The sequence below is a fragment of the Carcharhinus amblyrhynchos genome, chromosome 10, assembly GCF_965287045.1.
Source record: "Carcharhinus amblyrhynchos chromosome 10, sCarAmb.v2.hapA, whole genome shotgun sequence".
Lineage (NCBI taxonomy): Eukaryota > Metazoa > Chordata > Chondrichthyes > Carcharhiniformes > Carcharhinidae > Carcharhinus > Carcharhinus amblyrhynchos.
Genome location: NC_137333.1, coordinates 10,464,003 through 10,489,904, shown reverse-complemented (window position 1 = coordinate 10,489,904; position 25,902 = coordinate 10,464,003). Strand labels below are relative to the sequence as shown.

The following is a 25,902-nucleotide window of genomic DNA, read 5'->3' as shown; positions in this document are numbered from 1 at the left end:
TCACAACACCAAGTTAAAGTCCAACAGGTTTATTTGGTAGCAAAAGCCACCAGCTTTTGGAGTGCTGCTCCTTCGTCAGGTGAATGGGAGTTCTGTTCACAAACAGGACATACAAAGACACAAACTCAATTTACAAAATAATGGTTGAAATGCGAGTCTTTACAGGTAATTAAGTCTTAAAGACAAAGTGAGCGGACAGCGGGTTAAATACAGGTTAAAGAATGTGTATTGTCTCCAGACAGGACACTTAGTGAGATTTTGCAAGCCCAGGCAAGTCGTGGGGGTGAAAGATAGTGTGACATGAACCCAAGATCCAGGTTGAGGCCGTCCTCATGTGTGCGGAACTTGGTTATCAGTCTCTGCTCAGGAACTCTGTGCTGTCGTATGTCGTGAAGGCTGCCTTGGAGAACGTTTACCCAAAGATCAGAGGCTGAATGCCCATGACCCCTCTTGCCTGGTGATTGTCGAGCGGTGTTCATTCATCCGTTGTCGTAGCGTCGGCATGGTCTCCCCAGTGTACCATCCACATTTTCGATTCCCGTGCCAGGACTTGAGTGCAAAAATCAAGGGGGGAAGCTCCAGTGCAATGCTGAAGGAATGCTGCTGTCAGACATGCTGCCTTTCAGCTAAAACATTAAACAAAGGCACTGTCTATCTTCCCAGGTGGAGGTAAGAGACCCCGTGGCATCATTTCAAAGATGCGGTTGTCCAAGCCAATATTTTTCCCTCAATCAACATCACAAAATGGGATTGTTGGGCCATTATCATATGACTGCTTGTGGAGGGATTGCTGTGTTTCCTATTTCTCAAGTACTTCACTGGCCGTAACGTGCTTTGAACATCAGTTGATTGTGAAGGGTGATATATAAACAGAAGTCTATTTTTCCTTTTTCTCACACAGTTGGGGCACTGCAGTTTTATCTGTGCCCTTTACAATTGTGGCTTCTCCCACATTCATTTTTTTATTGTATTTAGAGTAATCTTTTTAATAGGACTAATAGATTTAAGGTTTATAGCATTGCAGCTCGTTCATGCACACCATGTACCTAACCAGCAGGTTCATCACTGTGCAAGTACATGAATACAAATTAATTCATTAGTCACGCATCTAAACTGATCCATTCACCATTTAACTTAGTGGAGTTCAGACAGCTTAACTTCCTGATTTAATTGCTTTATATCAGCACACTGGTTACAAAATGTATTCAGAGAACTATTTTCTTGGCTGATGGAGCCGATGCAATGACAAAGAAAATCATAATTGCTTACAACACTGCGTCACCGCAGTGTGAGCGATATCTGATTATTATAACTCTTTCCCATGTTATCCTTGGCCAGACACTTTGGCTCTTGATGTGATTTGGTCAGGGATCAATAACATTGTGTTTCAAGTAAACAATATTTGAGATTCAAGATCTCAAATCAGTGAATAAAGCCACAGGATTCCACAGATTAAAAACAAGCAGAAATTAACTTAACTGTACAAGGCCAGAAAGGTAAAACAACCTGCAGTGTCTATCGTAAACTCGAACATTCAGTGTTAATACGGGGTACGTGCGAATTAACAGGCAAACTGTGGTCGAACATGCCACACTGCACAATAAATGGCACTTGGGACCAAGACGGAGTCCATGGGGACGATCTTATTAAAATAAGTGCTGAACAAGTGTGAAAACTGGAGAGAAAGATTTTTGGGCGAATTAAAAATTGAACCTTACCTCACTTTGAAGAAAAATATGAAGCAGGATCTGATTCCTACCAGCCTGCACTGATCATGCTGTCCAACTGAACTAAAACCCCCTACTCTTCTGGGGACCGTATCCCTCGACTCCCATCCTATTCATGCATTTGTCAAGACGCCTCTTGAAAGTCACTATTATATCTGCCTCCCCAAGCAGTAAATTCCTGGCATCCACCACCCTTTGTGTAAAAAAAAACTTGAGTCAGCAGAGCTAACTACTGTTGCACTTTCAATTCTTGTGTCTTGGTTTCCTCCGGGTGCTCCGGTTTCCTCCCACATCCTGAAAGACGTGCTGGTTAGGTGCATTGACCTGAACAGGCGCCGGACTGTGGCGACTAGGGGAACTTCACATCATTGCAGTGATACAAGCCTTACTTGTGGCTAATAAATAAACTTTACTTTTGAGCAGATGGAATAGTTTGCCATAGATTATGTGGATCACAAGGCGAGGGAGCTTATGAAGAAAAGGAACGGCAAAACAAACAAAAACAAAATCTGGATTAACAATTCGGTGGTAGTTATGCACATTTGTTGCTGTCTCTTTCTGTGGAGGAGGGCTAAGAGCCAGCTACGGTTGCCTCTGTGTATGTTTATGACACAAAGAAGTCTTCGTTCTATTATCAAGCACGAGATTGTCACGGAACAGGGCTGTCAATGTATATATTGCAAGGCGATGCTCCCGACACATAGAGGATCTTAGGAACATTCAGCCTCTGGCTCTGTGCGTGGCTTTACTGAGTGGAACACAGTGCTACTTGTTTTATTTTCCAGGCAATCATTTCTGCGTTCTTTTTTCCTTTTGTAGGTTGGTCGGTTTGAAATTAACCTCATCAGCCCCGATACCAAAACAGTCGTACTTGAAAAGAATTTCAAAAATATCTCTTCGTGCTCTCAGGTTTGTACTTACCCTCCTTTGCTCATCACTTGCTCTTTAGTCACCGTAATTGAAACAAAAACAGAAAATGCTGGAAAATCTCAGCGGGTCTGACAGTAACTGTCGGGAGAGAATAAAGCCAATGCTTCAAGTCTACTTGATCCTTTGTCAAAGCTAAGAGCAAAGAGAATCAGGGGGCAGGAGGGGGGTGGATTTGGACATATTGAATGTAAATGAGGCACGATGGCACACTGGTTAGCGCTACTGCCTCACAGCGCTGGGGACCCAGGTTCAATTCCAGCTTCGGGCCACTGTCTTATGTGGAGTTTGCACATTCTGCCCGTGTCTGCATGGGTTTCCTCTGGGTGCTTCGATTTCCTCCCACAGTCTAAAGGTGTGTGGGTTAGATTAATTGGCCATGCTAAAATTGCCCCTTAGTGTAAGGGGATCAGCAGGGTAAATATGTGGGGTTACTGGAATAGGGCCTGGGTGGGATTGTGGTCGGTGCAGAGATGACGGGCCAAATGGCCTCCTTCTGCGCTATGGGGATTCTATGAGAAGGTGCTAGGTTTTTGTTTCAGATTCCCGCATCCACAGTATTTTGCTTTAATCTTAATGGAATTGAAAACTGTGCACACATTGTTATTGTTTTACAACAAGGAGTTGTTGAAGTAATACCGTGTTCCAGTAAACACCTCAAATCCACTAATCTTGCTGAGGACAACAGGGGGATCAGAATATCCCGCCAGCTTGAATAGTTGGAAGTTTCCGGTCATGCTATTGGAAATAGCAGTTGGGACCTCAGGAGTAGTCAGTTACCCTTTGGAAAAATGGTTCCTATATCATGAGGTTGGCATGGTGAAACAAAGCCTCTTTTCTGTTTCGGTAAAAGATATTTGGACAAACTTTGCAAACATCTCAAAGCGGAAGTTCTGAGGGGATTTGACAGAGGATGCTGATAGGATGTTTCCTCTTGTGGGAGAGACTAGAACTCGGGGACATGGCTTTTTTTTGGAAAAAGATCTCCCATTTAAGACGGAAACAAGGAGAATTTTTTTCTCTGAATCTGTGGAAATCGCTTTCCCAGAGAGTGGTCAAGGCATTGTCATTGAATATTTTTATGCAGAGATTCTTGACTGACAAGGATATTGGGGTACAGGAAATTGGAGTAGAGGACACAATCAGATCAGCTATGACCTTATCAAATAGCGGACCAGATGTGAGGGGCCAAATGGCCTAGTTCTGCTCCTAATTTGTATGAATCATAGAATCCTACAGTGCAGAATGAAGCCATTCGGCCCATCGAGTCTGCACCAGCCACAATCCCACCTAGGTCCTATCCCCATAAATTTACCCTAGCTAGCCTCCCCGACACTAAGGGGGCAATTTAGCATGGCCTGTCCACCTAATCTGCGCATCGTTAGACTATGGGGGGAAACCAGAGCACCTGGAGGAAACGCACACAGACGCGGGGAGAATGTGCAAACTTCACACAGACAGTGACCAAGCCAGGAATCGAACCCAGGTCGCTGACACTGAGAGGCAGCAGTGCTAATCACTGTGCCACCCATAATATGTCGGTATGCTCATATGATCAAGTGAAACGCAGGGCAGACTGACAAGAGAGATAATAGTGCGACACTAAAGTTACCACTTACACCCCCTCTAAAGCCATGTTTTCTTTCTTTAAATTTAGACTTCCACCATCATTCCATTAGAAATTTATCCTTTAAACTTAAGGAAAGTCTTTCACCGATTTTCCCTTTGGTTCTCCCCACCCCTCCCTTTAGCAGCCTCTTAAAACTTGCTTACAATCTGACATGTTGCTAACTTTTCCCTTTTCTAATGAAAGGCTATTCATCTGTAACGCTAACCCTGTTTCTCTCTTCACCGATGTTGCCTGAGTATTTCCAGCACTTTGTGTTTGTATTTGAGTGTTCCGACATGTACAGTAGTTTGCTTTTCCAAAGAACTGGCAGGGTGATGTGGCAGCCTATAAGTGATGGCAGTCCTTGGTTAGTTGGCCGCATGCTGGGGCCTAACTTCAGGGATGGCTTAAAGATGAAAATTTGCCATTTTGCTAGTTTAACCTTGCCGATCGCGGGGATGATTTGTGAAGTTACTTAATTCTGCTTTTTTGTTTTCGCTCCCTTCTATCTTTTAATTGTCATTCCAGGGTATTAAACACGTGGACCACTTTGGGTTCATTTGTCGAGAAAGTGTTGAACAAGGTCTCAATCATTATGTGTGCTACGTATTTCAATGTGCCAATGAATCACTGGTAAGTTCCTTTTCTGTATTGCGGCAGTTGCCTGTCTAATCTCCCAGAATAAGGCTTTATCTGAAGTTGGACCACAATATGAAAATAATGCCTGGTTAATCATAAAAGTGGCCCTTGGCCTGAGCCAACAAGGCACCCGATACCAAAACTTCTGTGACCAAGTCCTCTTTGAGGTAAAATACATTTGGCGTGAATATGTTAAGAGTTTTCAGCCTGTTGTATGGGATATACTTCATGGGTCGTTTTTGCCGCTCCTCCAGCTGTTCAGGGCAACCCATTCACATTTTGCAAAAGGAGCTATTTGAGGAAGAGACATTGTGATCTGGAAGCATCATGTATCCAAAGTAATCCGTCAACTCTGGGGGCAATATTCCACAACCATATGGCCTCTTCTTGTTATAAAGGTGCAGATTCTCTGGCTATACGTGCCAGTGGGATTCTCCCGTCCCGCTGTAGTGGACAGAGATTTGGCTCAACACCAAATTCCCTCCCTGGTAGTGGCAGCAGGGCATGAACAGCCGGAGAATTCTGGCCAAGGAAGCTCATTATTCTGCAGAGTGTCCTTGAAAAGAGTAAGGCGACACAATCCCTTGGACCATAACCACTTGGGATAAGTCCTCCCTGTACTGTGTGTGTGAAACAATTGTTTTATAAGTGGGTGGGACAGCGGTTAGCACTGCTGCCTCATAGTGTCAGGGACCTGGGTTAGTCTCTGGCCTTGGCACACTGTCTGTGTGGAGTTCGCATGTTCTCCCCGTGTCTGCATGGGATTCTTCTGGGGGGTCCGGTTTCTTCCCACACTCCAAAGGTGAGCAGGTTAGGTGGATTGACTGTGCCAAATTGCCCCTTAGTGTCCCAAGATGTGTATGCGTAGGTTAGGTAGATTAGCCAGGATAAAGGCGTGGGGTTAAAGGGATAGGCTGGGGGTGGGATGGGAGGAGGTTGGAGGTGGTGTTGGGCCTGGGTAAGATGCTGTTTTGGACAGTGAGTGCAGACCCGATGGGCTAAATGGTTTCCATCGGCACTGTAGGGACTCTGTGTTTCTATGGGTTTATACTCAGCAGACAGAGGAAGTCTTTCTCATTGCTAAATGGCTGGTGCTCATGGCAGCAATAAACAAACCAAGGACAAAAGCCACACTCTTGGTGGGAAAATGAGCAAAACTATGTAATTAAACCCCTCCAAACACACATCACAATAATTCAGCCAACATAAACCGGCATAATGTAATTATAAACAGGGACACTTAAGGAATCTAATCCATAAAACAGTGGTTAAATATTTTGTGTGATAAGAATAACATTTGAATTCAATTACAGAATTGGCCTTTGACCTTCATTTTGACAGCCAAGAGCCCAGTGACGTCAACTGACGGGCTAGACTGTGAGAACCATTACATTGTTATGATGAGAAATTTCAACAGAAAGTTCTTGGAAGGGGGAAGGTGGGGAGTAGAATAAACAAATAAAAGACTCGCATCTTAAGCAAACTGCCTCGTGTATTGAAGGGAGGAGGGAATAATGTGGCAGATTAAACACGTTTTGTGAAATGGTCAGTAAATAGTCGGACAAACATTGCAGCTCAGGTTTGCATCTTGCAGAATCAGGACGGAAGGTCACGTTTTGCTTAGTCACCTGATTTATATTATGTTGGTAAGCTTGCTGTAGCGTAATGATAGCTGATCCACACTTGTGTTTAATTTGCAGCGTGACTTGCAGTCAACATCAGAAACCCTACTCCAGATCACAGCTATGAGCACTGTCACAGGAGGTCCACTTGTATTCTTTTATTTATTCATTTGTGGGACATGGATGTTGCTGGCCAGCCAGCATTTATTGCCCATCCCTAGTTGCCTGAGGCCTGTTGAGAGTCAACCACACTGCTGTGGATGTTTGATTTGATTTGATTTATTATTGATGTATGTGTTAGTTTACAGTGAAAAGTATTGTTTCATGTTTGCTAAACAGACAAAGCATATTGTACATAGGGAAGGAAAGGAGAGAGTGCAGAATGTAGTGTTACAGTCATAGTTGGGGTGCAGAGAAAGATCAACTTAATGCGAGGGAGGTCCATTCATAAGTCTGATGGCATCAGGGCAGCATGATGGTATAGTGATTAGCACTGCTGCCTCACCATGCCAGGGTCCTGATCCCGGGTTCAATTCTGGCCTTGGGTCACTATCTGTGTGAGGTTTGCACATTGTCCCTGTGTCTGCATGGGTTTCCTCCACGTGCTCTGGTTTCCTCCCACAGTCTAAAGATGTGTGGGTTAGGTTGATTAGTCATTCTAAGTTGCCTCTTAGTGTCAGGGGATTAGCAAGGTAAGTACGTGGGGTTATGGGGATAGGGCCTGAATGGAACTGTTGTTGGTGCAGACTCAATGGGACGAACAGCCTCCTTCTGCATCACAGGGATTGTATGATGCTGTTTTTGAGTCACATGTAGACCAGACCAGGTAAGGATGGCAGATTTCTTTCCCTGAAGGACATTAGTGAACCAGATGGGTTTTCCTGACAATCGACAATGGTCTCATGGCCATCAGTAGATTCTTAATTCCAGATAATTTTTATTGAATTCACATTCCACTATTTGCCATGGCGGGATTTGAAACCAGGTCCCCAGAGCTTAGCTGAGTTTCTGGATTATTAGTCTAGCAATAATACCATTAGGCCATTGCTGTCCCAGAATGCTGTTAGCAATGATGAATTTGATGTTTGTTTACATTGTGTGTCACACTGAATTTCCCGTCTGTGTTAGCGTTCATATTGTATGCAAACCTCGTCCCAATCGACTTCATCTAACCTTCTCTTCACATCCTTTGATTCCTTTCTAACTCACATAACAATCCAGCTTGCCTTAAAATCCATCTGTGCTACTCTTCTGCTCAAGCGTTCCCTTTGGTAGCATCTTGTGTATTGTGTCAAACTATTTATTGGATTTTTTTGCTGTTTTTTGATTTGATTTGATTTTTGATTTGATTTATTACCGTCACGTGTATTAACACAGTGAAAAGTATTGTTTCTTGTGCACTGTTCAGCCAAAGCATACTGTTCTTGGAGAAGGAAATGAGAGAGTGGAGGATGTAGTGTTAAGCCATAGCTAGGCTGGAGAGAAAGATCAGCTTAGTGCAAGGTAGGTCTGTTCAAAAGTCTGATGGCAACAGGGAAGAAGCTGTTCTTGAGTCAGTTGGTATGTGACCTCAGACTTTTGTATCTTTTCCCCAGCGGAAGAAGTTGGAAGAGAGAATGTCCGGGATGCGTGGAGTCCTTAATTATGCTGGCTGCTTCTCTGAGGCAGTGGAAAGTATAGACAGAGTCAATGGATGCTTGTATTTATCCTAAAAGAACTGTTTCACGGATGGCCCGTTTTGTACCATAATTAAATCAAAATTCCTTCCAAGTTTTGCATTTCCAACTTTTCTTCAAATTAATCTAAGAAAAATGTATTTTAAGAAACAAATTAGCAATAAGACTAAGAGAACAACTCTCCCATGTAGGCATAGGGTCTGATGTACGGTTAACTCTCTTCCTTCTTGTTGCTTTTTTCCAATCGGATGTAAGGCTGCTGTCTCTCAAATTTCTGTCATTGCGTTATCATTTGGTTACTTGTGTGTGAAGCGCTCCAAGTTGAATAGCACAGTTAACGAGGCGCCCATTTGCAGAAGTGGGCAGAATGTGCATCTTGTTGGGATGACTCGGGAGTATTTTAAAAATGGCAGCTGGGATCCAATTCCGGGATTCCCAACTCCAGGGTGTCCGATTTTAAGGGTGCAGGTTGGTTCGGATCAGAAGCCCACATCCCGCACTCCCGACCTGGTCAACTCCATCGTGGGGATGAGAAAGCCCTAGTCTTCCATGGAGCTGGGCTAAGCTTTGAATACACTGTGGTACATTAGAGATGTAGTGAATCATCAGAGAACATTTTGAAAGGTAAAAAAAAGTCCTCCTCATGCAACAATGCCAAGGTATGCCCCCCAGCAACATACTATGCCCCCCTCCATGCCAAGCTATGAAACTTTCTTCCACATTGGCGCACTGTCCTCTGTGTAGAACAAATGAATTATAGTGACAATAGGATGCACAAAAAAGCTTTAAAAACAGCCATTGATTAATAACTTTCCATTGTGTTGAATAAAAGTTATTTTACTACAGGGAGATTAGAAGTCTCATGCATCCAAATCCTTTAAAGTTTCAATAGCTGAAACTGCAAGCACTTGAAATCTCTTAAGGTGGTGTAGGTAAACATTGTGAAATGGACAGCAGAGATCAGAAAGCCAATGGCTCAGCATGGTGGCATAGTGGTTAGCACTGCTGCCTCACAATTCCAGGGTCCTGGGTTCAATTCTGGTTGTGGGTGACTATCTGTTTGCACATTCTCCCTGTTTCTGTGTGGGTTTCTTCCAGTTTCCTCCCATAGTCCAAAGATGCAGGTTAGGTGGATTGGCCATGCTAAATTGCCCCTCAGTACCCCAGCTGTGTAGGTGAAAATAGATTAACCATGGTGAATGTGTGGAGTTACAGGGATAGAGCGGGGGACAGGGCCTGGATGAGATACCCTGCCAGAGATTCAGTGCAGACCCAATGGGCTGAATGGCCTCTATAGCATCGTAGGAATGAACGAGTCCATGTGGGCGTCAGTCAATAATGTTTTCTCTGGGGTTCAGATGTTTCAACTGACTAATGGATGCCTGGGCTCTCAGCGAAGAACACATAATAAGGATGAAATCCCATAGCTCCAAGGTGGGCCTTTAAATTTCCAGCCTCAGCACCTGACAGGCCCTGTGACTGCCTCCAGCCCTTTTCCTGGGTCAACTTATCTGAATCCAATCTGCGCCAGTCTCAAGAATGAAGATTCAGGCTGTAAAGTTCAGGAGTCCATTGATTCTATGCTTAGGGTAAGCTCTAAATAATGGCCAGTGTGAATCCCACAGAGAGGTGTGGTCCAGATGTATCCACTCCATGTGGAGTCCCCTCCGCCCCATCTAGGGTGATTCAGTTAGAACTTTTCAAAAGCTTGAGATCGTCTTTTACATAATTAAATGCCACCTGACCTCTTGGCTATATTTGTGGATGTCCAATTTAAAATATAAAACTTAATTCCAGAAGCTTCTGCATGAACAAAGATTGTGTTTGAAGTTATGAACAGGTCAAAATGAGCATAATTTATTAAAACATTTGTTTGATTTCCTCTCTTTTCTGCTCTTGTTTAGACAGGGAATTTTAATAATAAATCTGTGTGGAGTTTCATTTGCTATTTATCTGAGCATTCGACCAACCTGTCCATGTTCTTTTGAAACAGAAACAGAAAATGCTAAATTAATATCAGGGGGGATTAGCAGGATAAATACATGGGGTCACAGGAATAGGACCTGGGTGGGGTTGTTGTCAGTGTAGGCCCGAATGCCTCCTTTTGCACTGTAAGGATTCAGTGGGCACGATTGTATGGCCTTGCTCATCCCAAAACCGTAAAATCCTGCCTGAGCTTAACGGCATTGTCCACTCCTCGCCCACTCCGGTTCCTGTGGCAGGCGTGGCGGTGAACGTCCTTCTATGATTCTGTGATTTTTGCCACGTCCAAAATGCAAAATAAGTGCTTGTTATAGTAAAAACATTCTTTTAACTGTTGTCTTGTCTTTGTTCTTGCTCGAGCAGTAAATACTTGCTTTGTACAGCCACTCATTTGGGTTGTGTCTTGTTGACAGGTGGATGAAGTCATGCTGACCTTGAAGCAGGCCTTTAGCACTGCTGCCGCCCTCCAGAACGCCAAGACTCAGATCAAACTGTGCGAGGCGTGTCCCATGCATTACTTGCATAAACTCTGCGAACGGATTGAAGGTAAATCTATACAAGGCATCAGCCAACTTCAGCCATTCGATTCTCCACACAGCAAAAAGGCATTCTAGAATATTCCCTCTGCTTCTCTGTCGAGCTGAATGAGGTTCTCTACACTTCTCCCACACATTTTCAGTCAGTTCCAAAATGGAGGCGTGTGAAATCAGCTCGGGAACTATTTTCCTGTCTCCTCATTGACCGCTGCCACTTTGGAATTCCCTTGTAGAAGTGATAGTGGACACCACACACTGGGTGGGTGAATCCTGGTGTTTAAGGCAAATAAGATATCTGCTTATTTTCCAACATTGATGCCTTGGTACTGTGCCATCGTCAAGAAGCCCCTCGTGTGTTCTGGCATCCTGTAATGCGAAGGAGGAGGAGTTTGAATTATAACCTATTCCCCTCCCTTCACCACTCATGTGCACTGAATCACAGAATGATCAGATACACAGGCCTAGCAGAATCTTTGGAGCACAGGGAGGAGGCCATTGATCCCATCTTGTCCATGCCAGACCCATCTTCCTAACTCTACCTTCCTGTATCCGGCCCATAGCCCTGTAGCTTGCAGCACTTAAGATGCAGATCCACTTATTCAAAGAGTTTAGGGTCTCTGTCTCCATCACCAACTCAAGCAGTGAATTCCAAACACCCACCATTCCCTACGTAAAAATGTTCTTCCTCGTGTCCCTCTACACTTATTGCTAGTTATCTTGAATCTGTGTCCCCTGGTTCTAGAATTCTCCACCAAAGGGAATGATTGTATTCTGTCCACTCTGTCTTTTTCCCTTATAATTTTGTACACCTGTTGAGCCACCCCTCAGCCTCCTTTGTTCCAAAATAACCCCAACCTATCCAACCTCTCCTCGTGGCTACAGTAGTCATGATGTGGAGATGTCGGCGTTGGACTGGGGTAAACACAGTAAGAAGTCTGACAACACCAGGTTTAAGTCCAACCGATTTATTTGATAGTAAACTGACGAAGAGGCAAACCTCAAAAGCATGTGAGTTTCCTATCAAGTAAATCAGTTGGACTTAAACCTGGTGTTGTCAGACTTCTTACTATATTTTTCTAGCCCTGGCATCATTCTTCTAAACGTATTTTGCATTCTCTCCAGAGCAACACACCCTCCCTGTAATGTAGCATCATATGAGTTATTTCCTTGTCACAAGCTTGAGTTTACTTGCATTAACATAGCCTTCTTCTTCTAACTTCTGCATCCCAGCTGCTATTTCTGTTAGCATGTCACCCACTTGTTCCAGTGTGGCACTATCCACCTCAATCTTCATTTTTATTTTTCTAATGTATTCCTTCTATCATTATCTTTGTCTTTTTGATGTTCACGTACAATCCATTTTCTAAACTTCTAGATATTATTTGATCTGCAATATTTTGTAGGGCCTTTTCTGTGTTCTTTGAATATTTTAAATAGAGATTTTGGCAAGAGTACAAAGTTTTATCATATTCCTCTCTTCACCTGAAACATTTCTGATTGTCCCCCTTTTAGCCTGTTGCGCACTGTTTTGTCGGGATATACACTTTGGATAAATCTCACATCCTTACTGTCAATGCCACACTTAGGCAAAAGTAATTTTTAAGTTTATTTATTAGTGCCACAAGTCGGCTTACATTAACACTGCAATGAAGTTACTATGAATATTCCCTAGTCGCCACACTCCAGTGCCTGTTCGGGTACACAGAGGGAGAATTTAGCACCTAACCAGCACATCTTTCAGATTGTGGGAGGAAACCCAGAGCACCTGGAGGAAACCCACACAGACACTGGGAGAACATGCAGACTCTGCACAGCCTGTGACTCAAACCGGGAATCGAACCTGAGTCCCTGGCACTGAGAAAGCATTGCTAACCAATGTGCCTCAGTGCCACCCACTTTAAAAATCTAACGGAATGTTAACCTTTATTGAAAGGGGACTGGAATACAAACTGGTTGAATTCATATTTTAGTTATATAAAGCTCTGGTGAAACACATCGGCATAGATCTTTGTTAAGTATTGGGGACTATAGATCAGGGATGGTAAATGGCATTGGGATATAGTCGACCATGATCTAATAGAATGATGGAATAGGCTTGAATGAGTAAAATTGCCTACTCCCCATTCTCAGACTCAGCTTAAAATGAGCCCTCAGCAGAGGAAGGGAGAAAACTGGATTGGAAATATGACACTCTTCAGGATGTTTATGCGACATAGGTTATGAGAAGATTGCTAAAGACAAGTGCAGTGGAAAATAAATTATATCATTTTTCTACCTGTGCTTCATTTTCTGAGTGTCTGGAGTGTGAAAGTAGAATGAAACCTGTAAGTGATTTCAGAATCCACTTTTGTTCTGGTGAGGCAACATTTCAGGCTGCAAGGGCCCTGTTCTTTGCAGACAGAAAGGACAATTACACACATTGCACTTATTTCAGTTAAACAAAATAAGTGACAGTCACTCACTGACTCATTCCTCAGGGAAATGCCTTGATCAATCAGGGTCAAACTGCCTGGTTTAAATTTCAAATAACACTTGGCAGTTAACTGTCAGTTACCTGGTGAATTCTCCATGGCAATATCCCCAGCAATCAGAGTCTACTTGTCAACCAACCAGCACTTTCATCTCACAGAGTATAAATTCTTGTTTTCCCCTTATGTCGGCATTCTTGCAAGGAGTCCTAATGAGTGCAAGATGTAAAGCTTTGACATGTCTATTCATTTAGCAATACTCAAGTTCTGTACTACCAAAGAACTATTGTAAGGTTGACACCACCTACAAGCACCTTGGAGATGTCTCAATGATTTAAAAACGTATATATGGGATACAAGTAGCATTTATTGCCCATCCCTTGTTGGCCTTCAGTATGTCATGGTGAGCTGCCTTTCTGAATCACGGCAGTCGATGTGGCGAAGACGCTGTTACACCTCTGTTAGACAGGAAGTCCCAGGCTTTTGACCAAGTGACAGTGAATTGACAGTGATATATATCCACATCAAGAGAAATTGGAGCCATGATGTTTCCATGTAACTGTTGCTCTTGTCCTTCAAGGCACAGAATGTTGCAGGTCTGAGAGGTGTTATCGAAGAACTCTTATTGAGGTACATCCTGAATGTGGTACACACTGCAACATAACACCTGGTCACATCTTAGAACGTCTGTAACAGAGACAGATATTGCACGATGGCTTTGATATAACATTGCTGGCGTTATAAAGCAGGCACATGAACTGTGCAGTGGTTCGTGTGAAATAGCAGAAAGAATTGTTGGTTGTTTAAGAAAGTGGAACAATTAAGTGAGGCACTGATCAGCACTCCTCTGACTTTCCAGGTCTCTATCCACCAAGAGCCAAGCTTGCCATACAGAGGCACGTTTCTCTTTTGAGTGACAATGAGCAAGCTGACATTTTTGAACGTGTTCAGGTAACAATACATAGGCTGTTTGAAAAATGTTCGCTAAAGTTATATATTGTGGGAAGCTGTCACTAAACAGATTATTTCTATGTGATGAGAATTACTTTAATTCTTAACTCTCTGATGTGATCATTGCTTTGTGATGATAATCTATATTAATTATGACAATATTCGTTGCCTCGCTTTGAAAGTTCAATGCTTACTTGTAAAGGATTTGGAAGTAATTTTTCTTAACCTATACATCCCCATTCTTTTTCCCACTTCACTAATGCCACTCCAGCTTAACCAAGCACCTGTACAATTATTGATGGGGATTGTAGACTAAGCTCACAACCAGACGAAACATTACAGTTATCGTTGCTTCAAACTTATTTGAACTTTCATGAGATGTGAACATCGCTGGCAAGACCAGCATTTGCTACCCATTCCTAATTTCCCCTTTAGTGTCATGGCCATTTCAGAGGGTAATTAAAAATCAAGCACATTGCTTTGGCTCTGGAGTCACATGTAGGTCAGACCAAGTAAGGACAGCAGATTTCCTTCCCTAAAGGGCATTAGTGAAACAGATGAGTCCTTAAAACAATTGATTATAATTGTCATGGTCACTGTTACTGGGACCAGCTTTATATTTCAGGTTTATTAACTTATTTATTCATTAAAAAATAAGACTTTAATTCAATCAACTGCTGTGATGGGATTTGGATCTGTGACCCCAGAACATTAAATTGCGAGTCCATTGCCATTATCCCTAAGACTCGAAAGAAACAATGTCAAACACATGGGTCAAGTCTTACATCAAAAGACGAAACCCAAAACGACATCTCAAAAGACTGCACCAGGAATGGTGTCTTGAAGGTTTCTGGCCATATCCTGGAATCATTTTTAGGGTTGTTCTGTATTAAAGCCACTCTTCGCAGCTCACCTGTTACCATCACAGAATCCTTACAATGTAGAAGGAGGCTATCCAGCCCTCAAGCCTGCATTGACAACAATCCCACCCAGGCCCTATCCCGTTAACCCTATGTATTTATCTTGCTAATCTCCCTGACACTAAGGGGAAAATTTAGCATGGCCAATGTACCTAACCCACTCATCTTTGGAGTGTTGGAGGAAAGCAGAGCACCCGGAGGAAACCGACACAAACACAGGGAGAACATGCAAACTCCATACCCTAGCCCAGAATTGAACTCGGCTCCCTGGCACTGTAAGGCAGCAGTGCTAACACTGTGCTACTGTGTTACCCACAAACTGAATACCTATTCACTTTCCAATATTACAACTGATCTGCCATCTTGCAGTCTCATCTAACCTCTCTACATCTCCTCCCAGTCCTTCTGTGTCCTCCCCACAGCTCTCTTGTTGCCATCAGGCACCATGTCTTTCATAGCAATTACATGACGATTGTAACATAGGGCAATGTACTGCATCTAAAACCTTCTGCAATTATAGCAGGAATTATTTAGAGTTTAAGAGTAACAGGAGAATATCAACAGAACAGCTGGGGACCTTATCTGTGAGCGATCTGATTGAATTATCTGTCTTGACAGAAACTGAAGCCGGCTGATGACCAAGATGAGAATGAGCTGGTGATTCTCATTCTGCGGCAGATCTGCGAGACCAAACAGAAGACCCATGCCCACCTTGGCGAGACCCCTATGGTACACCACTTTCTCCATTCTCTTTGGAAAAGTAAAGGGCTTGAATTTGTGATGGTGGAGTTATGTGTGGATGACTGTGACTGATTATTTTTCATTATAATTTTCAGTTAAGATCATAAGATGGCCTCCACCAGCCAAATGTCATAGCCGTTTAGATTTCAGATGTCAACGTGTAGGGAATTAGTTCAAGAGTGTTTGCCACCATCGTAGTAACTATGCTTTGAGGTAACTGATCATATTTGAAGACTTTTGAGATGTATTGAGAAGCATGCGATGGTGTCATATGAGAACCAAAAAGGCAGGGTTAGCGGTCAGATTGGAAAGTAAATCCTAAAGGTTGTCTGTGGGCTGACATGTTCCCACTCCAATGATCTGGACAGAGATGGATGAGCAACAGAAGCTGTGACCTGTCTGAAGGCAGATGTTCGCCAATCAGTTGCACCTAACATGGCCACTTGGGATTGTATTGGGAACAGTGTTGAAGTAGTACCCATGGGGATGGGCCCCACACTGTGGGGGAGCCTGGCAGTCCCCTCAAAGTGGCTTCATGGCAGGAGGCTAGAGAGGCCCTGTTACTTATCTCCATCCTTCCTAACCCTTCAGCGCTGGAAGCCATTTCAGCCACGGGGCTGCAGTGGTCAGCTGGCCTGCAGAGGGCGTTCTCTTGAATTGCCTTCCTGTTCTCCTCTCTTTGGCGGTATGGCCACCTTGGCGGTTGGGACTGTTGGCAGGGTACTGCTGCGGGCCGTCCCTTCGTGCCACCCGTCATCCTTAATTGGATGGTGCACCCACGGAATCGGTTGCCTCCGGTAAGACCACGCAAATGGGCGGCCAGACCTCGCCAACAGAATCGAGAGCCGCTTTCAGTCCCAACCCTCAGAAAATCTTGCCACGTGGTAAGGTGATAAGGTTGCTATATAAACGCCAGCCACATCTTTCCTCCATGTCTGCCATGCAGCAGACAGGTGAGAAGCACATTCTAACACTTGCATCTGGATTTCCAAACAGTTTTTTCTAATCTTTAGCCTCACGTCACTTAATAAGAACATAAGAACTAGGAGCAGGAATAGGCCATCTGGCCCTTCGAGCCTGCTCCGCCATTCAATAAGATCATGGCTGAACTTTTCGTGGACTCAGCTCCGCTTACCCACCCACTCACCATAGCCCTTATTTCTTTTATTATTCAGAAATTTATCTATCCTTGCCTTAAAAACATTCAATGAGGTAGCCTCAACTGCTTCACTGGGTGGGGAATTCCACAGATTCACAACTCATTGTGTGAAGAAGTTCCTCCTCAACTCAGTCCTAAATCTGCTCCCCCTTATTTTGACGCCATGCCCCCTCGTTCTAATAATTGGGTCAGCTCCTCCAGTGAGGCTGCTGAAAATCGTGCTAACCTTACTTCACCTGTAAGACTATCCTGCTTTCTCCTCTTTCCAAGCCTGTGCCAAACAACATGATCCCAGAGCACTCAGCAAGCACAGGGAGGTTTAAACTTGATGTCCTGAAAAACAAGGCCAGGAAGTCTCTAACCAGCTCACTGGAAAATATCTTCTCACGGGTAAGATGCATGGAGCTTAAATTTGAATATTAACACGATTTTGTTTAATCTCATCCCTCGAGATGTCAATATGTGCTACCTATTTAAATGTTGGAATACATGTTTGTATGTTGTGTTTGGCCCTCAAGCGAATGTAAAAAAAAAAGGTGTCACTGTTTACATTTGGCACATTGAACATACATACAATACCATGTGAAACGAAGAACGACACGGTGGCATGGTGGTTAGCACTGCTGCCCCACAGCTCTTGGAACCCAATTCGATTCTGAAGTCTGTGCTGACTTTGCACATTCTCCTTGTGCCTACGTGGGCTTCTCCGGTTGCTCTGTTTTCTCCCACACGCCCCAAAATGTGCAGGTTGGGTGGATCGGCCATGCTAAATTGTCCCTTGGTGTCCCAAGATATGTCGCTTTGATGAATTAGCCATGGTAAATGTGTGGGGTTGTGGGGCTAGGGTGAGAGAGAGGGCCTAGGTAAGTTACTCTGTGAGAGAGTCAGTGCAGACCCAATGGGCCAAATGGAATTTTCTGCGTTGTAGGGATTCAATGATTCTACAACTCAAACCCATCTTAAACAGCTGGTATGACAGGAGGAATAGACAAAAAGTTTCACAGCTCATTCCTGTCTATTAGTTTGACAATAAGAATATCTCCAAGGATATCCGAGAAGATCACACATACTTCTTACTGTGCTTACCCTAGTTCAATGCTGGCATCTCCACAAGTTAGTTTGATGACAGACTCCATAATGCCTAACATTGTGGGTGGATTTTCAACTTATTGTCCAGCCATCAAACTGGTATTGAGAATTGCTGTCCCCATTACTGAAATTATATTTAATTACTACTTGTCAAAGAAATGGAGTGAAAATTGGCCAGTTTCTGGAATGCATGGCTAAACTGCAATGCTCCCTTCAGCAGCAAATTCAACATCTACCCCAGGCTCTGTTGAGATTCACTTGTGTTTGTGTGGCCTTTCCACCTTCTTGATATACTTGGCAAAACGCTACATCTAGCTTGCATCCTCAGTTAAACTCAATCTTGGCTACTGCAGTAGTTCCCACCCTGTTTTCGCTCAGAAGTAAGGGTTAGAGGTTTACAGCATGGGTCACTGTCTGTGCAGAGTTTGCATGTTCTTCCTGTATCTGTGTGGGTTTCCTCCGGGTGCTCCGGTTTCCTCCCACACTCCAAAGACGTGTTGGTTAGGTGGATTTGCTGTGCTCCACTCCACTCAGTGACCTGAGCTGGAGTTCAGATGAATGAGGGGGCATCTCAAAGAGACTTATAAAATTCTAACAGGACTAGACAGGGTAGATGCAGGGAAGATATTCCCGATGGTGGGGAGTCCAGAACTAGGGGTCGCAGATTGAGGATTCAGGGTAGACCATTTAGGACAGAGGTGAGGAGACATTTCTTCACCCAAAGAGTGGTGAACCTGTGGAATTCATTAGCACAGGAAGTAGTTGATGCCAAAACATTGAATGTATTCAAGAGGCGGTAGGATATAGCACTTTGGGCGAATGGGATCAAAGGTCATGGGGGGAAAGCAGGATTAGGCTGTTGGGTTGGATGATCAGCCATGATTGCGATGAATGGCGGAGCAGGCACAAAGGGCCAAATGGCCTCCTCCTATGTTTCTACGTAAATCTCTATGACCTCTATTTCTGAGGTGGAGGCAGAGTGGTGACTTCAGCAGTAGCCAAGGTTGAGTTTAACTGAGGGTGCAAGTTGGTTGTAGCATCTTGCAAATTGTGTCAAGAAAGTGGAGAGCCCACATTTGTCCGTGTCACCCAGTTTTTACCACTAAGTTAATCTCAATTGCCCGCATTTGGCCTATATCCCTCTACACCCATCTTACCGTATAACCGTCTAAACGCTTCTTAAATGTTCCTCAATAATTCATCTGACGCAGTTGGGAATAAATATCCATGCTGCTTTTCCTGGGATCCCTGCATTTCCCAGCTACCAAGATTTTCTGAAGATTCTTTGTGATCCATCTCCTGCCACACAGAGGTTGCATTCAATATCATAAAATCCCTACAGTACAGAAGGAGGCCATTCAGCCCATTGAGTCAGTACCAACCACATCCCACCCAGACCCTATTCGCCTAACTCCACATATTTACCCTGCTAATTCCCCCGACACGAGGGACAATTTTAGCATGGCCAATCAACTGAACCTGCACATCTTTGGACTGGGGAAGGAAACTGGACTATCTGGAGGAAACCCATGCAGACACAGGGAGAATGTGCAAACTCCACTCAAAGCTAAGGCCAGAATTGAACATGGGTCCTTGGTGCTGTGAGGCAACAGTGCTAACCACTGTGCCAAATAGCGATTTAGTTCTGAGAATAGAATGTGTGCACAGCAATACAGATGGCAAACCTGAGAGACAGCCTTTCTGAGTGACCAGAGGCATCTGTCGATGTGCTGTGACTTGGACTCAATTCCTGTCATCCCTTGTGCAGTTCAGGCTCAGAATGAACGACGCTACTCTTTTTTTTAATCAAACACATCAGTCCAAATCCATTTAGCGATTTGTTTATTTCCCCCTTGTCTTTCATTAGCCGCTCGCACAGATCTCTGATTCTAAACTGCAATGGGTGCTGGGAATCTCAAAAATAAAACTGAAATCGAAACAGGAATTGCTGGAAATGCTCAGCAGGTCAGGCAGCACACGTGGAGACAGAAGCAGGGTCAATGGCCAGAATTTTACCGCCCCACCTGCCACAGGAATTGGAGCAGGCGAGGGGCTCGGAACATGGAAAAGTCCGTTGACCTTTGGGTGGGATTTTCCAGTTTCGGGACCAGCGAGGCCTTAAAATCCCGCTCAATGTTCCTGGTTGTGACCTCTTGTCAGTTCTGTCAGACTTGCTGAATGTTTATAGCTCATTTATTAGTGCCACAAGTATGGTAACATTGACACTGCAATGAAGTTACTGTGAAAATTCCCTAGTCGCCACACTCCAGCGTCTGTTCGGGTACTCTGAGAGAGAATTTAACATGGCCAGTGCACCTAATCAGCATATCTTTTGGACTGTGGGAGGAAACCCATGCAGATAGGGGGAGAATGTGTCGATTCCACACAGACAGTGTCCTAAGGTGGGAATCAAACCCAGGTCCGTGGCGCTGTGAGGCAGTAGTGCTGACCACTGCACTGCCGTGCCGTCCACATTTCCAACGTCTTCTGTTTTTAATTTGATTCTTTAGTCGCTGTCCTTGAGCCAGTATGATTTCTTAAACGACGGATTATAAAATGAAAGCTGTGAAACACGATTAGAGGAGACAGTTTTTGTTAAAGAGTTAGCAGTGGGACACATATCCGGTGTTATAGTTTTTATGATTCTGTGAACAAAAGCAATTTGAGAGAAGCATTAGTTGAATTGTTTCTTCTTTCTCCTCAGTCATAAACCTCTTATTTTCCACTCTAAGCATATTTTATCCAGACCGATTCCAAACTGAGTCTCCTATTTATGTCTCATCACAACTGTATTTCCTCCAAATGGTGTCTCCCCCATGCTACTCCAGTCTTTACATCATACTTCCTGTAACTATAATTCCTCTTCATCCATGACCTTCCTTCCTGTCCATAGTTCCTCTGCTCTAATCCTCCCTTCAGACCATGTTTCTTCAGAGCATTGCTTACTCTGAACTATGTCGTCTCCGTGCATTATTTCTGTTGCATTCAATGGTTCAGTTGTTCTGTCTGATTATGAGTGTTTGATTATGAGAGTCTGGTAACTGATCGGTGCTCACTGCACTTGATTGATTAAGCCTGCATGTTGACAACATGTTTACATCTTGACTATAATTTGTACGTGACACAGAAGCTACTAGAAGCTGAGTTTAAAAATATGCAGTAGATATTTTAAAACATTGTGCAAAAATAAACTTCCTGTACACTTAAAACTTGGTGTCAGCTCTGCATTGCTTTGAGGCTAACCAGATATATAAAATATACAAGTTGATTCGTGCCATTCCTTTCTCAAACGCTGCTGCCTCTTATGTCTCCTCTTATGTCTCTTTTGCATCTTCCTTTGGTGGTCTGACTAAAATTACAAATGCATCACTTTAATAAGTTTAGAGAAAATTTTCACTTATGTCACTCTGGGTACAGCGCTGTAATGAATCAGTATTCTGTAGAATTGGTTGGCCAGTTTATTAAGATTGAGTTCCTTGTACCGTGGAATTCTCAATCAGTATCTCTGCTGGAATCTAAGTACTAAAATAAGACGGAGTAGATATAGGAATTGAGTAAAAGAAGTAACAGATTGTTACTCAGAGCGTTCTTATTTAAGAAAGAGCAGGTGGACTATTTCTCATACGATACCCAGACGCAAGTTGGTCTGTCTCGCTTCTAGTTGTCGGCATTTTATCTGAATGAATAACACTCTGGCCTATTAACATGTAGATGAAATGAAGAAAGATGGAAATTGGGCAGTGTGCTACCAATTGTCAGAGGTTGTAATCAGCATTCACACACTGGGATATGTTCATGGGGTGTAACACTGTTGGCGTGAAAGCTATAGAAATCAGCTTTGGAAACAAGACGGCACATCATGAACTTGAAGGCACCTGAGCTGAAATCCATCAGCCTGACGTTTATTTTTAGAGTTATCTTCTTAAAGATTGTATTTATTTATTAGTCACAAGTAAGGCTTACTGCAGTGAAGTTACTGTGAAAATCCCCCAGTCAGGCGCCTGTTTGGGTACACCGAGGGAGAATTTAGCATGGCCAATGCACCTAACCAGCACATCCTTCGGACTGTGGGAGGAAACCGGAGCACCCAGAGGAAACCCACACAGACACAGGGAAAACGTACAAACTCCGCACAGGCAGTGACCCCAAGCCAAAAACTGAACCCAGCTTCTGATGCTACTGTGCTAGCGTGCCGCAAAATTAACCCTTAACTTGGCATCGTGTGACTTGGGGCAGCAGCAAATTGTTTTAGTTTGAATCAATTTGCAACTATCAATGTTGAGCCCTAACATTGCTGGGAGGCAGGTTACCCTGTGTTTCTAATCTGACAGCAAGAATGTGGGCTTTGCTGGACAACACATCATTGTCAATTCTTGGACATTCACTGGAAAAGAGTTGGCCGTTGCCGATGTTTCTTTTCCTTTCCCGCGAGGCAGAATTATGAAATTGATTCGGTGGGTTTCGATCATGAACTCAAGTTTGCTGGTTGTGTGTCACAGATGGGGCCTGTCACTCCTTTAAACTGCCCATCAAAATATATCAATCACTGTTAGCTGGGCAGGGCATAAAGGGGACAGTAACTCTGTTAAGCATTTACACTACTGAAACATTCGTGACACTTTCTCCCCGTGTCCGTGCGGGTTTCCTCTGGGTGCTCTGGTTTCTTCCCACAGTTGAAAGGTATGCTGGTTAGGTGCACTGACCCGAACAGGCGCTGGACAGTGGTGACTAGGGGAATTTCACAGTAACTTCATTGCAGTGTTATTGTAAGCCTTACTTGTGACTAATAAATAAACTTTAATGATCATGAAACCATTGTCGATCGTCGGAAAAACCCATCTGGCTCACTGATGTCCTTTAGAGAAGGAAATCTGCTGTCCTTACCTGATCTGGCCTGCATGTGATTCCTGAGCCACATCAATGTGGTTGATTCTCAACTGCCCTTGAAGGGCAACTAGGGATGAGCAATAAATGCTGGTCTAGCCAGTGATGTCCATGTCCCACGAATTAATAATACAAGAATTATATTTTCTCTATGATGTGCAGGAAAGCACAGAATCATTAATCAGAGCTCACTGTTAACTTGTTGCCTTTGATCAATTTGTGTTCTCCCAACTTTACTCATTATTTTTAAGCTTTCTTTAATTTTGCACTTGAGCATGCAGCATGGAATGTATTTTTGGACAGAGGTGCACTGAGTGAAGTGAGGATCTCCACTGAGACTTTGTGGCTGCCGCGCACGTCGATATTTTGGGGGAACAAATGATCTATAATCAAAAGACAAAATTCTGGAAAATCTCACCAGGTCTGCCAGTATCTATAGGGAGAGAAAAGAGCTGACGTTTCAAGTCCAGATGACCCTTTGTCAAAGCTCAAAGACATAGAAAGTGAGCGATATTTATCCTGTAGGGTGAGGGAATGAAAGGTGAGTCATAGCCACAAAAACAAGGGGAAAGGTTAAGAGCTGCTAATGGCAGTTCATAGAATCGAGGGTGTGAATTGCTTTTATCCAGATGATCTGTACTGTTGACTTTCATCTTGTTTGCGAGTTAGTGTTAATTATGTGGGGGCAGGTTTGATTTATCTCCTAGCACAGATGTTTTGGGGAGGATTCTTAGCCCCTAGTAGGGATGAGTTTGGAGGCAGGCAGACAGACACAGTGGGGCGTAGACAATTCAGCTTGTGAAAAGCCTATTGAGGCCTTTTGTCTAAGTCCAACTGGGACTCCAGGTTCCTGAGGCCCTTCCCGAGAGCCTGGTTTGAGGGGTTCCTCCACCACAATGGTGACCCAGCTGCTTAGGACATTTTCTTTTTAATTTTAAACTTTAAAAAATTGGAAGGATGGCATGTTCATCTTGCGATGCTCCCTCGCTCTCTTATTTGTAAGGTCAAACCGCTACTTTTACAATCCTGGAGGACTTCCTATGGCCCTCAAACTTTGATAGCCCATCCACTAACCTTTAATTGAAGAGTGCGCTGGTGTCCTGACCATTTATTAGCCAATTTGGGGATGATCATAGCTGGGTAATTGATCCCCGCATTGTGCCAGCGTCTGACCTTCATTTGACTCTTGACATAAGAGCCCTGAGGCCCACAAGGAAAATCCTGCCCTTTGTTTTCAGAACTTAGCAGGTAACTGTATACTGGGCAGGGCATAAATGGGATGGTAACTCAGTCACATCTACATTATTGACACACTTACATTTTCTCTATGCAGGAAAGCACAGAATCATTATTCAGGCCTCACTGCCTCACGCATTAGCACAGTGGTTAGCACTGCTGCCTCATAGCGCCAGGGACCCGGGTTCGATTCCCGGCTTGGATCACTGTCTCTGCGGAGTTTGCACGTTCTCCCCGTGTCTGTGTGGAGACACGGGGAGAATGTGCAGACTCTAGGTGCTCCAGTTTCCTCCCATAGTCCGGAAGGCGTGCTGGTTAGGTGCATTGGCCATGCTAAATTCTTCCTCAGTGTACCCGAACAGGCGCCAGAATGTGGTGACTAAGGGATTTTCACAGCAACTCCATTGCAGTGTAAATGTAAACCTACTTGTGACACTAATAAATCAACTTCTTAACTTTAACTCCTGTAGTAAAAGAGACGCAATGTGCCACTGAGGTGAAGATTTGCACATTTAATATAGTAATTCCGAATGAAAATACAGATGTTTTCAAGATTCCCCATTTTAGTGGAATTGACTTGGGAAATTGACACAGCAACAAGGGAAAGTTTTAATGACTTCATGCACAATGCTGACTGTTATTCAGAACACACTGCACTGGGACTGAACGAGGCATCGTCAGATAAGTCACAACTAGCAGACAGTGAAAGGGTGTAAATCAGCAGCTGGCAATCTCTGATCTCCTCACTTCACAGAGATCAGAAAGAGAGAGAAATACGGCAGAAAGGAGTGAGAGGAAGGGAAGGGGGACAACAGGAGAAGTGAGATAAGCAAAGGAATGGGTTGGGCGCGAGATAATGAAAAGGGAAGCAAGAGTGAAAGGAAACAGAAGCAAAGAGAACAATGTGCGTAGAGGTGATACAGCGTGTATGGTTTATGACGTTTAAAGTGGTAAGAACAAACTCACTGATATGGCAACGTTCCATACCTTTTCTTTGGTGAGATTAAGCTGGTGAATGTTTCCAGGACACTGCACAGTCACATGTGCAGAGAATCAGCTTATGGGATCTCCCTAACCTCAGGATCCCCAAGTCCATCTGCTGCCAGCTAAAAAGATTAGCTCTATTGAGAAAAAACGATTTCTCATTCACCATTGCTTTTCAGAACTGCTGGATTAATCCTGGAGGTACATCACATAGAATCCCTACAGTGCAGAAGGGGTCCATTCGGCCCACCTAGTCTGCACCGACCCTCCAACTGAATATATTACCCAGATCCTATCCCCATAACCCCATGTATTTACCCTGCTAATTCCCCCTAACGTACACATCTTGGGATACTAAGGGGCCATTTGGCATTATCAATCCACCTAACCTCCATATCCTTGGACTGTGGGAGGAAACTGGAGCACCCCGGGGGAAACCACATAGACACGGGGAAGAATGTGCAAACTCCACACAGACAGTCGAGGCTGGAATCGAACCCAGGTCCCTGGCGTTGTGAGACAGCAGTGCTAACCACTGTGCCACAACGACGTAGACTTCACAGAGGTTTTCCCTTTTTCCTCCCCTTCTGTTCAGAAGGCATTGCTTCTGTTTCACTTGGGTACACATTGTTGCCTCATCTGCTTGCTAACATGAGTAGTTCAAGCCTGCACGGGGCCTCCATACTTGAGCCTTAACTTATCCTCACTGAATGTTTGCATACAGGCATTTCCCAACCCATGCCATTGGCTG

General features: G+C 43.9%; 1 protein-coding gene across 3 annotated transcripts in view; it reads left to right on the top strand.

Annotated features, from left to right (window-relative positions):
• The window catches only part of tbc1d4 (TBC1 domain family, member 4), a 252,066-nt gene that overhangs the window by 143,381 nt on the left and 82,783 nt on the right, over positions 1 to 25,902 (top strand). For all 3 annotated transcript variants that reach the window (XM_080198110.1, XM_080198111.1, XM_080198112.1), the window contains exons 3-8: positions 2,547 to 2,636; positions 4,792 to 4,896; positions 10,597 to 10,729; positions 14,047 to 14,138; positions 15,677 to 15,787; positions 17,229 to 17,348. In XM_080198110.1, coding sequence (XP_080054236.1) covers positions 2,547 to 2,636; positions 4,792 to 4,896; positions 10,597 to 10,729; positions 14,047 to 14,138; positions 15,677 to 15,787; positions 17,229 to 17,348 — 651 coding nt within the window. The remainder of the gene's footprint in view (positions 1 to 2,546; positions 2,637 to 4,791; positions 4,897 to 10,596; positions 10,730 to 14,046; positions 14,139 to 15,676; positions 15,788 to 17,228; positions 17,349 to 25,902) is intronic.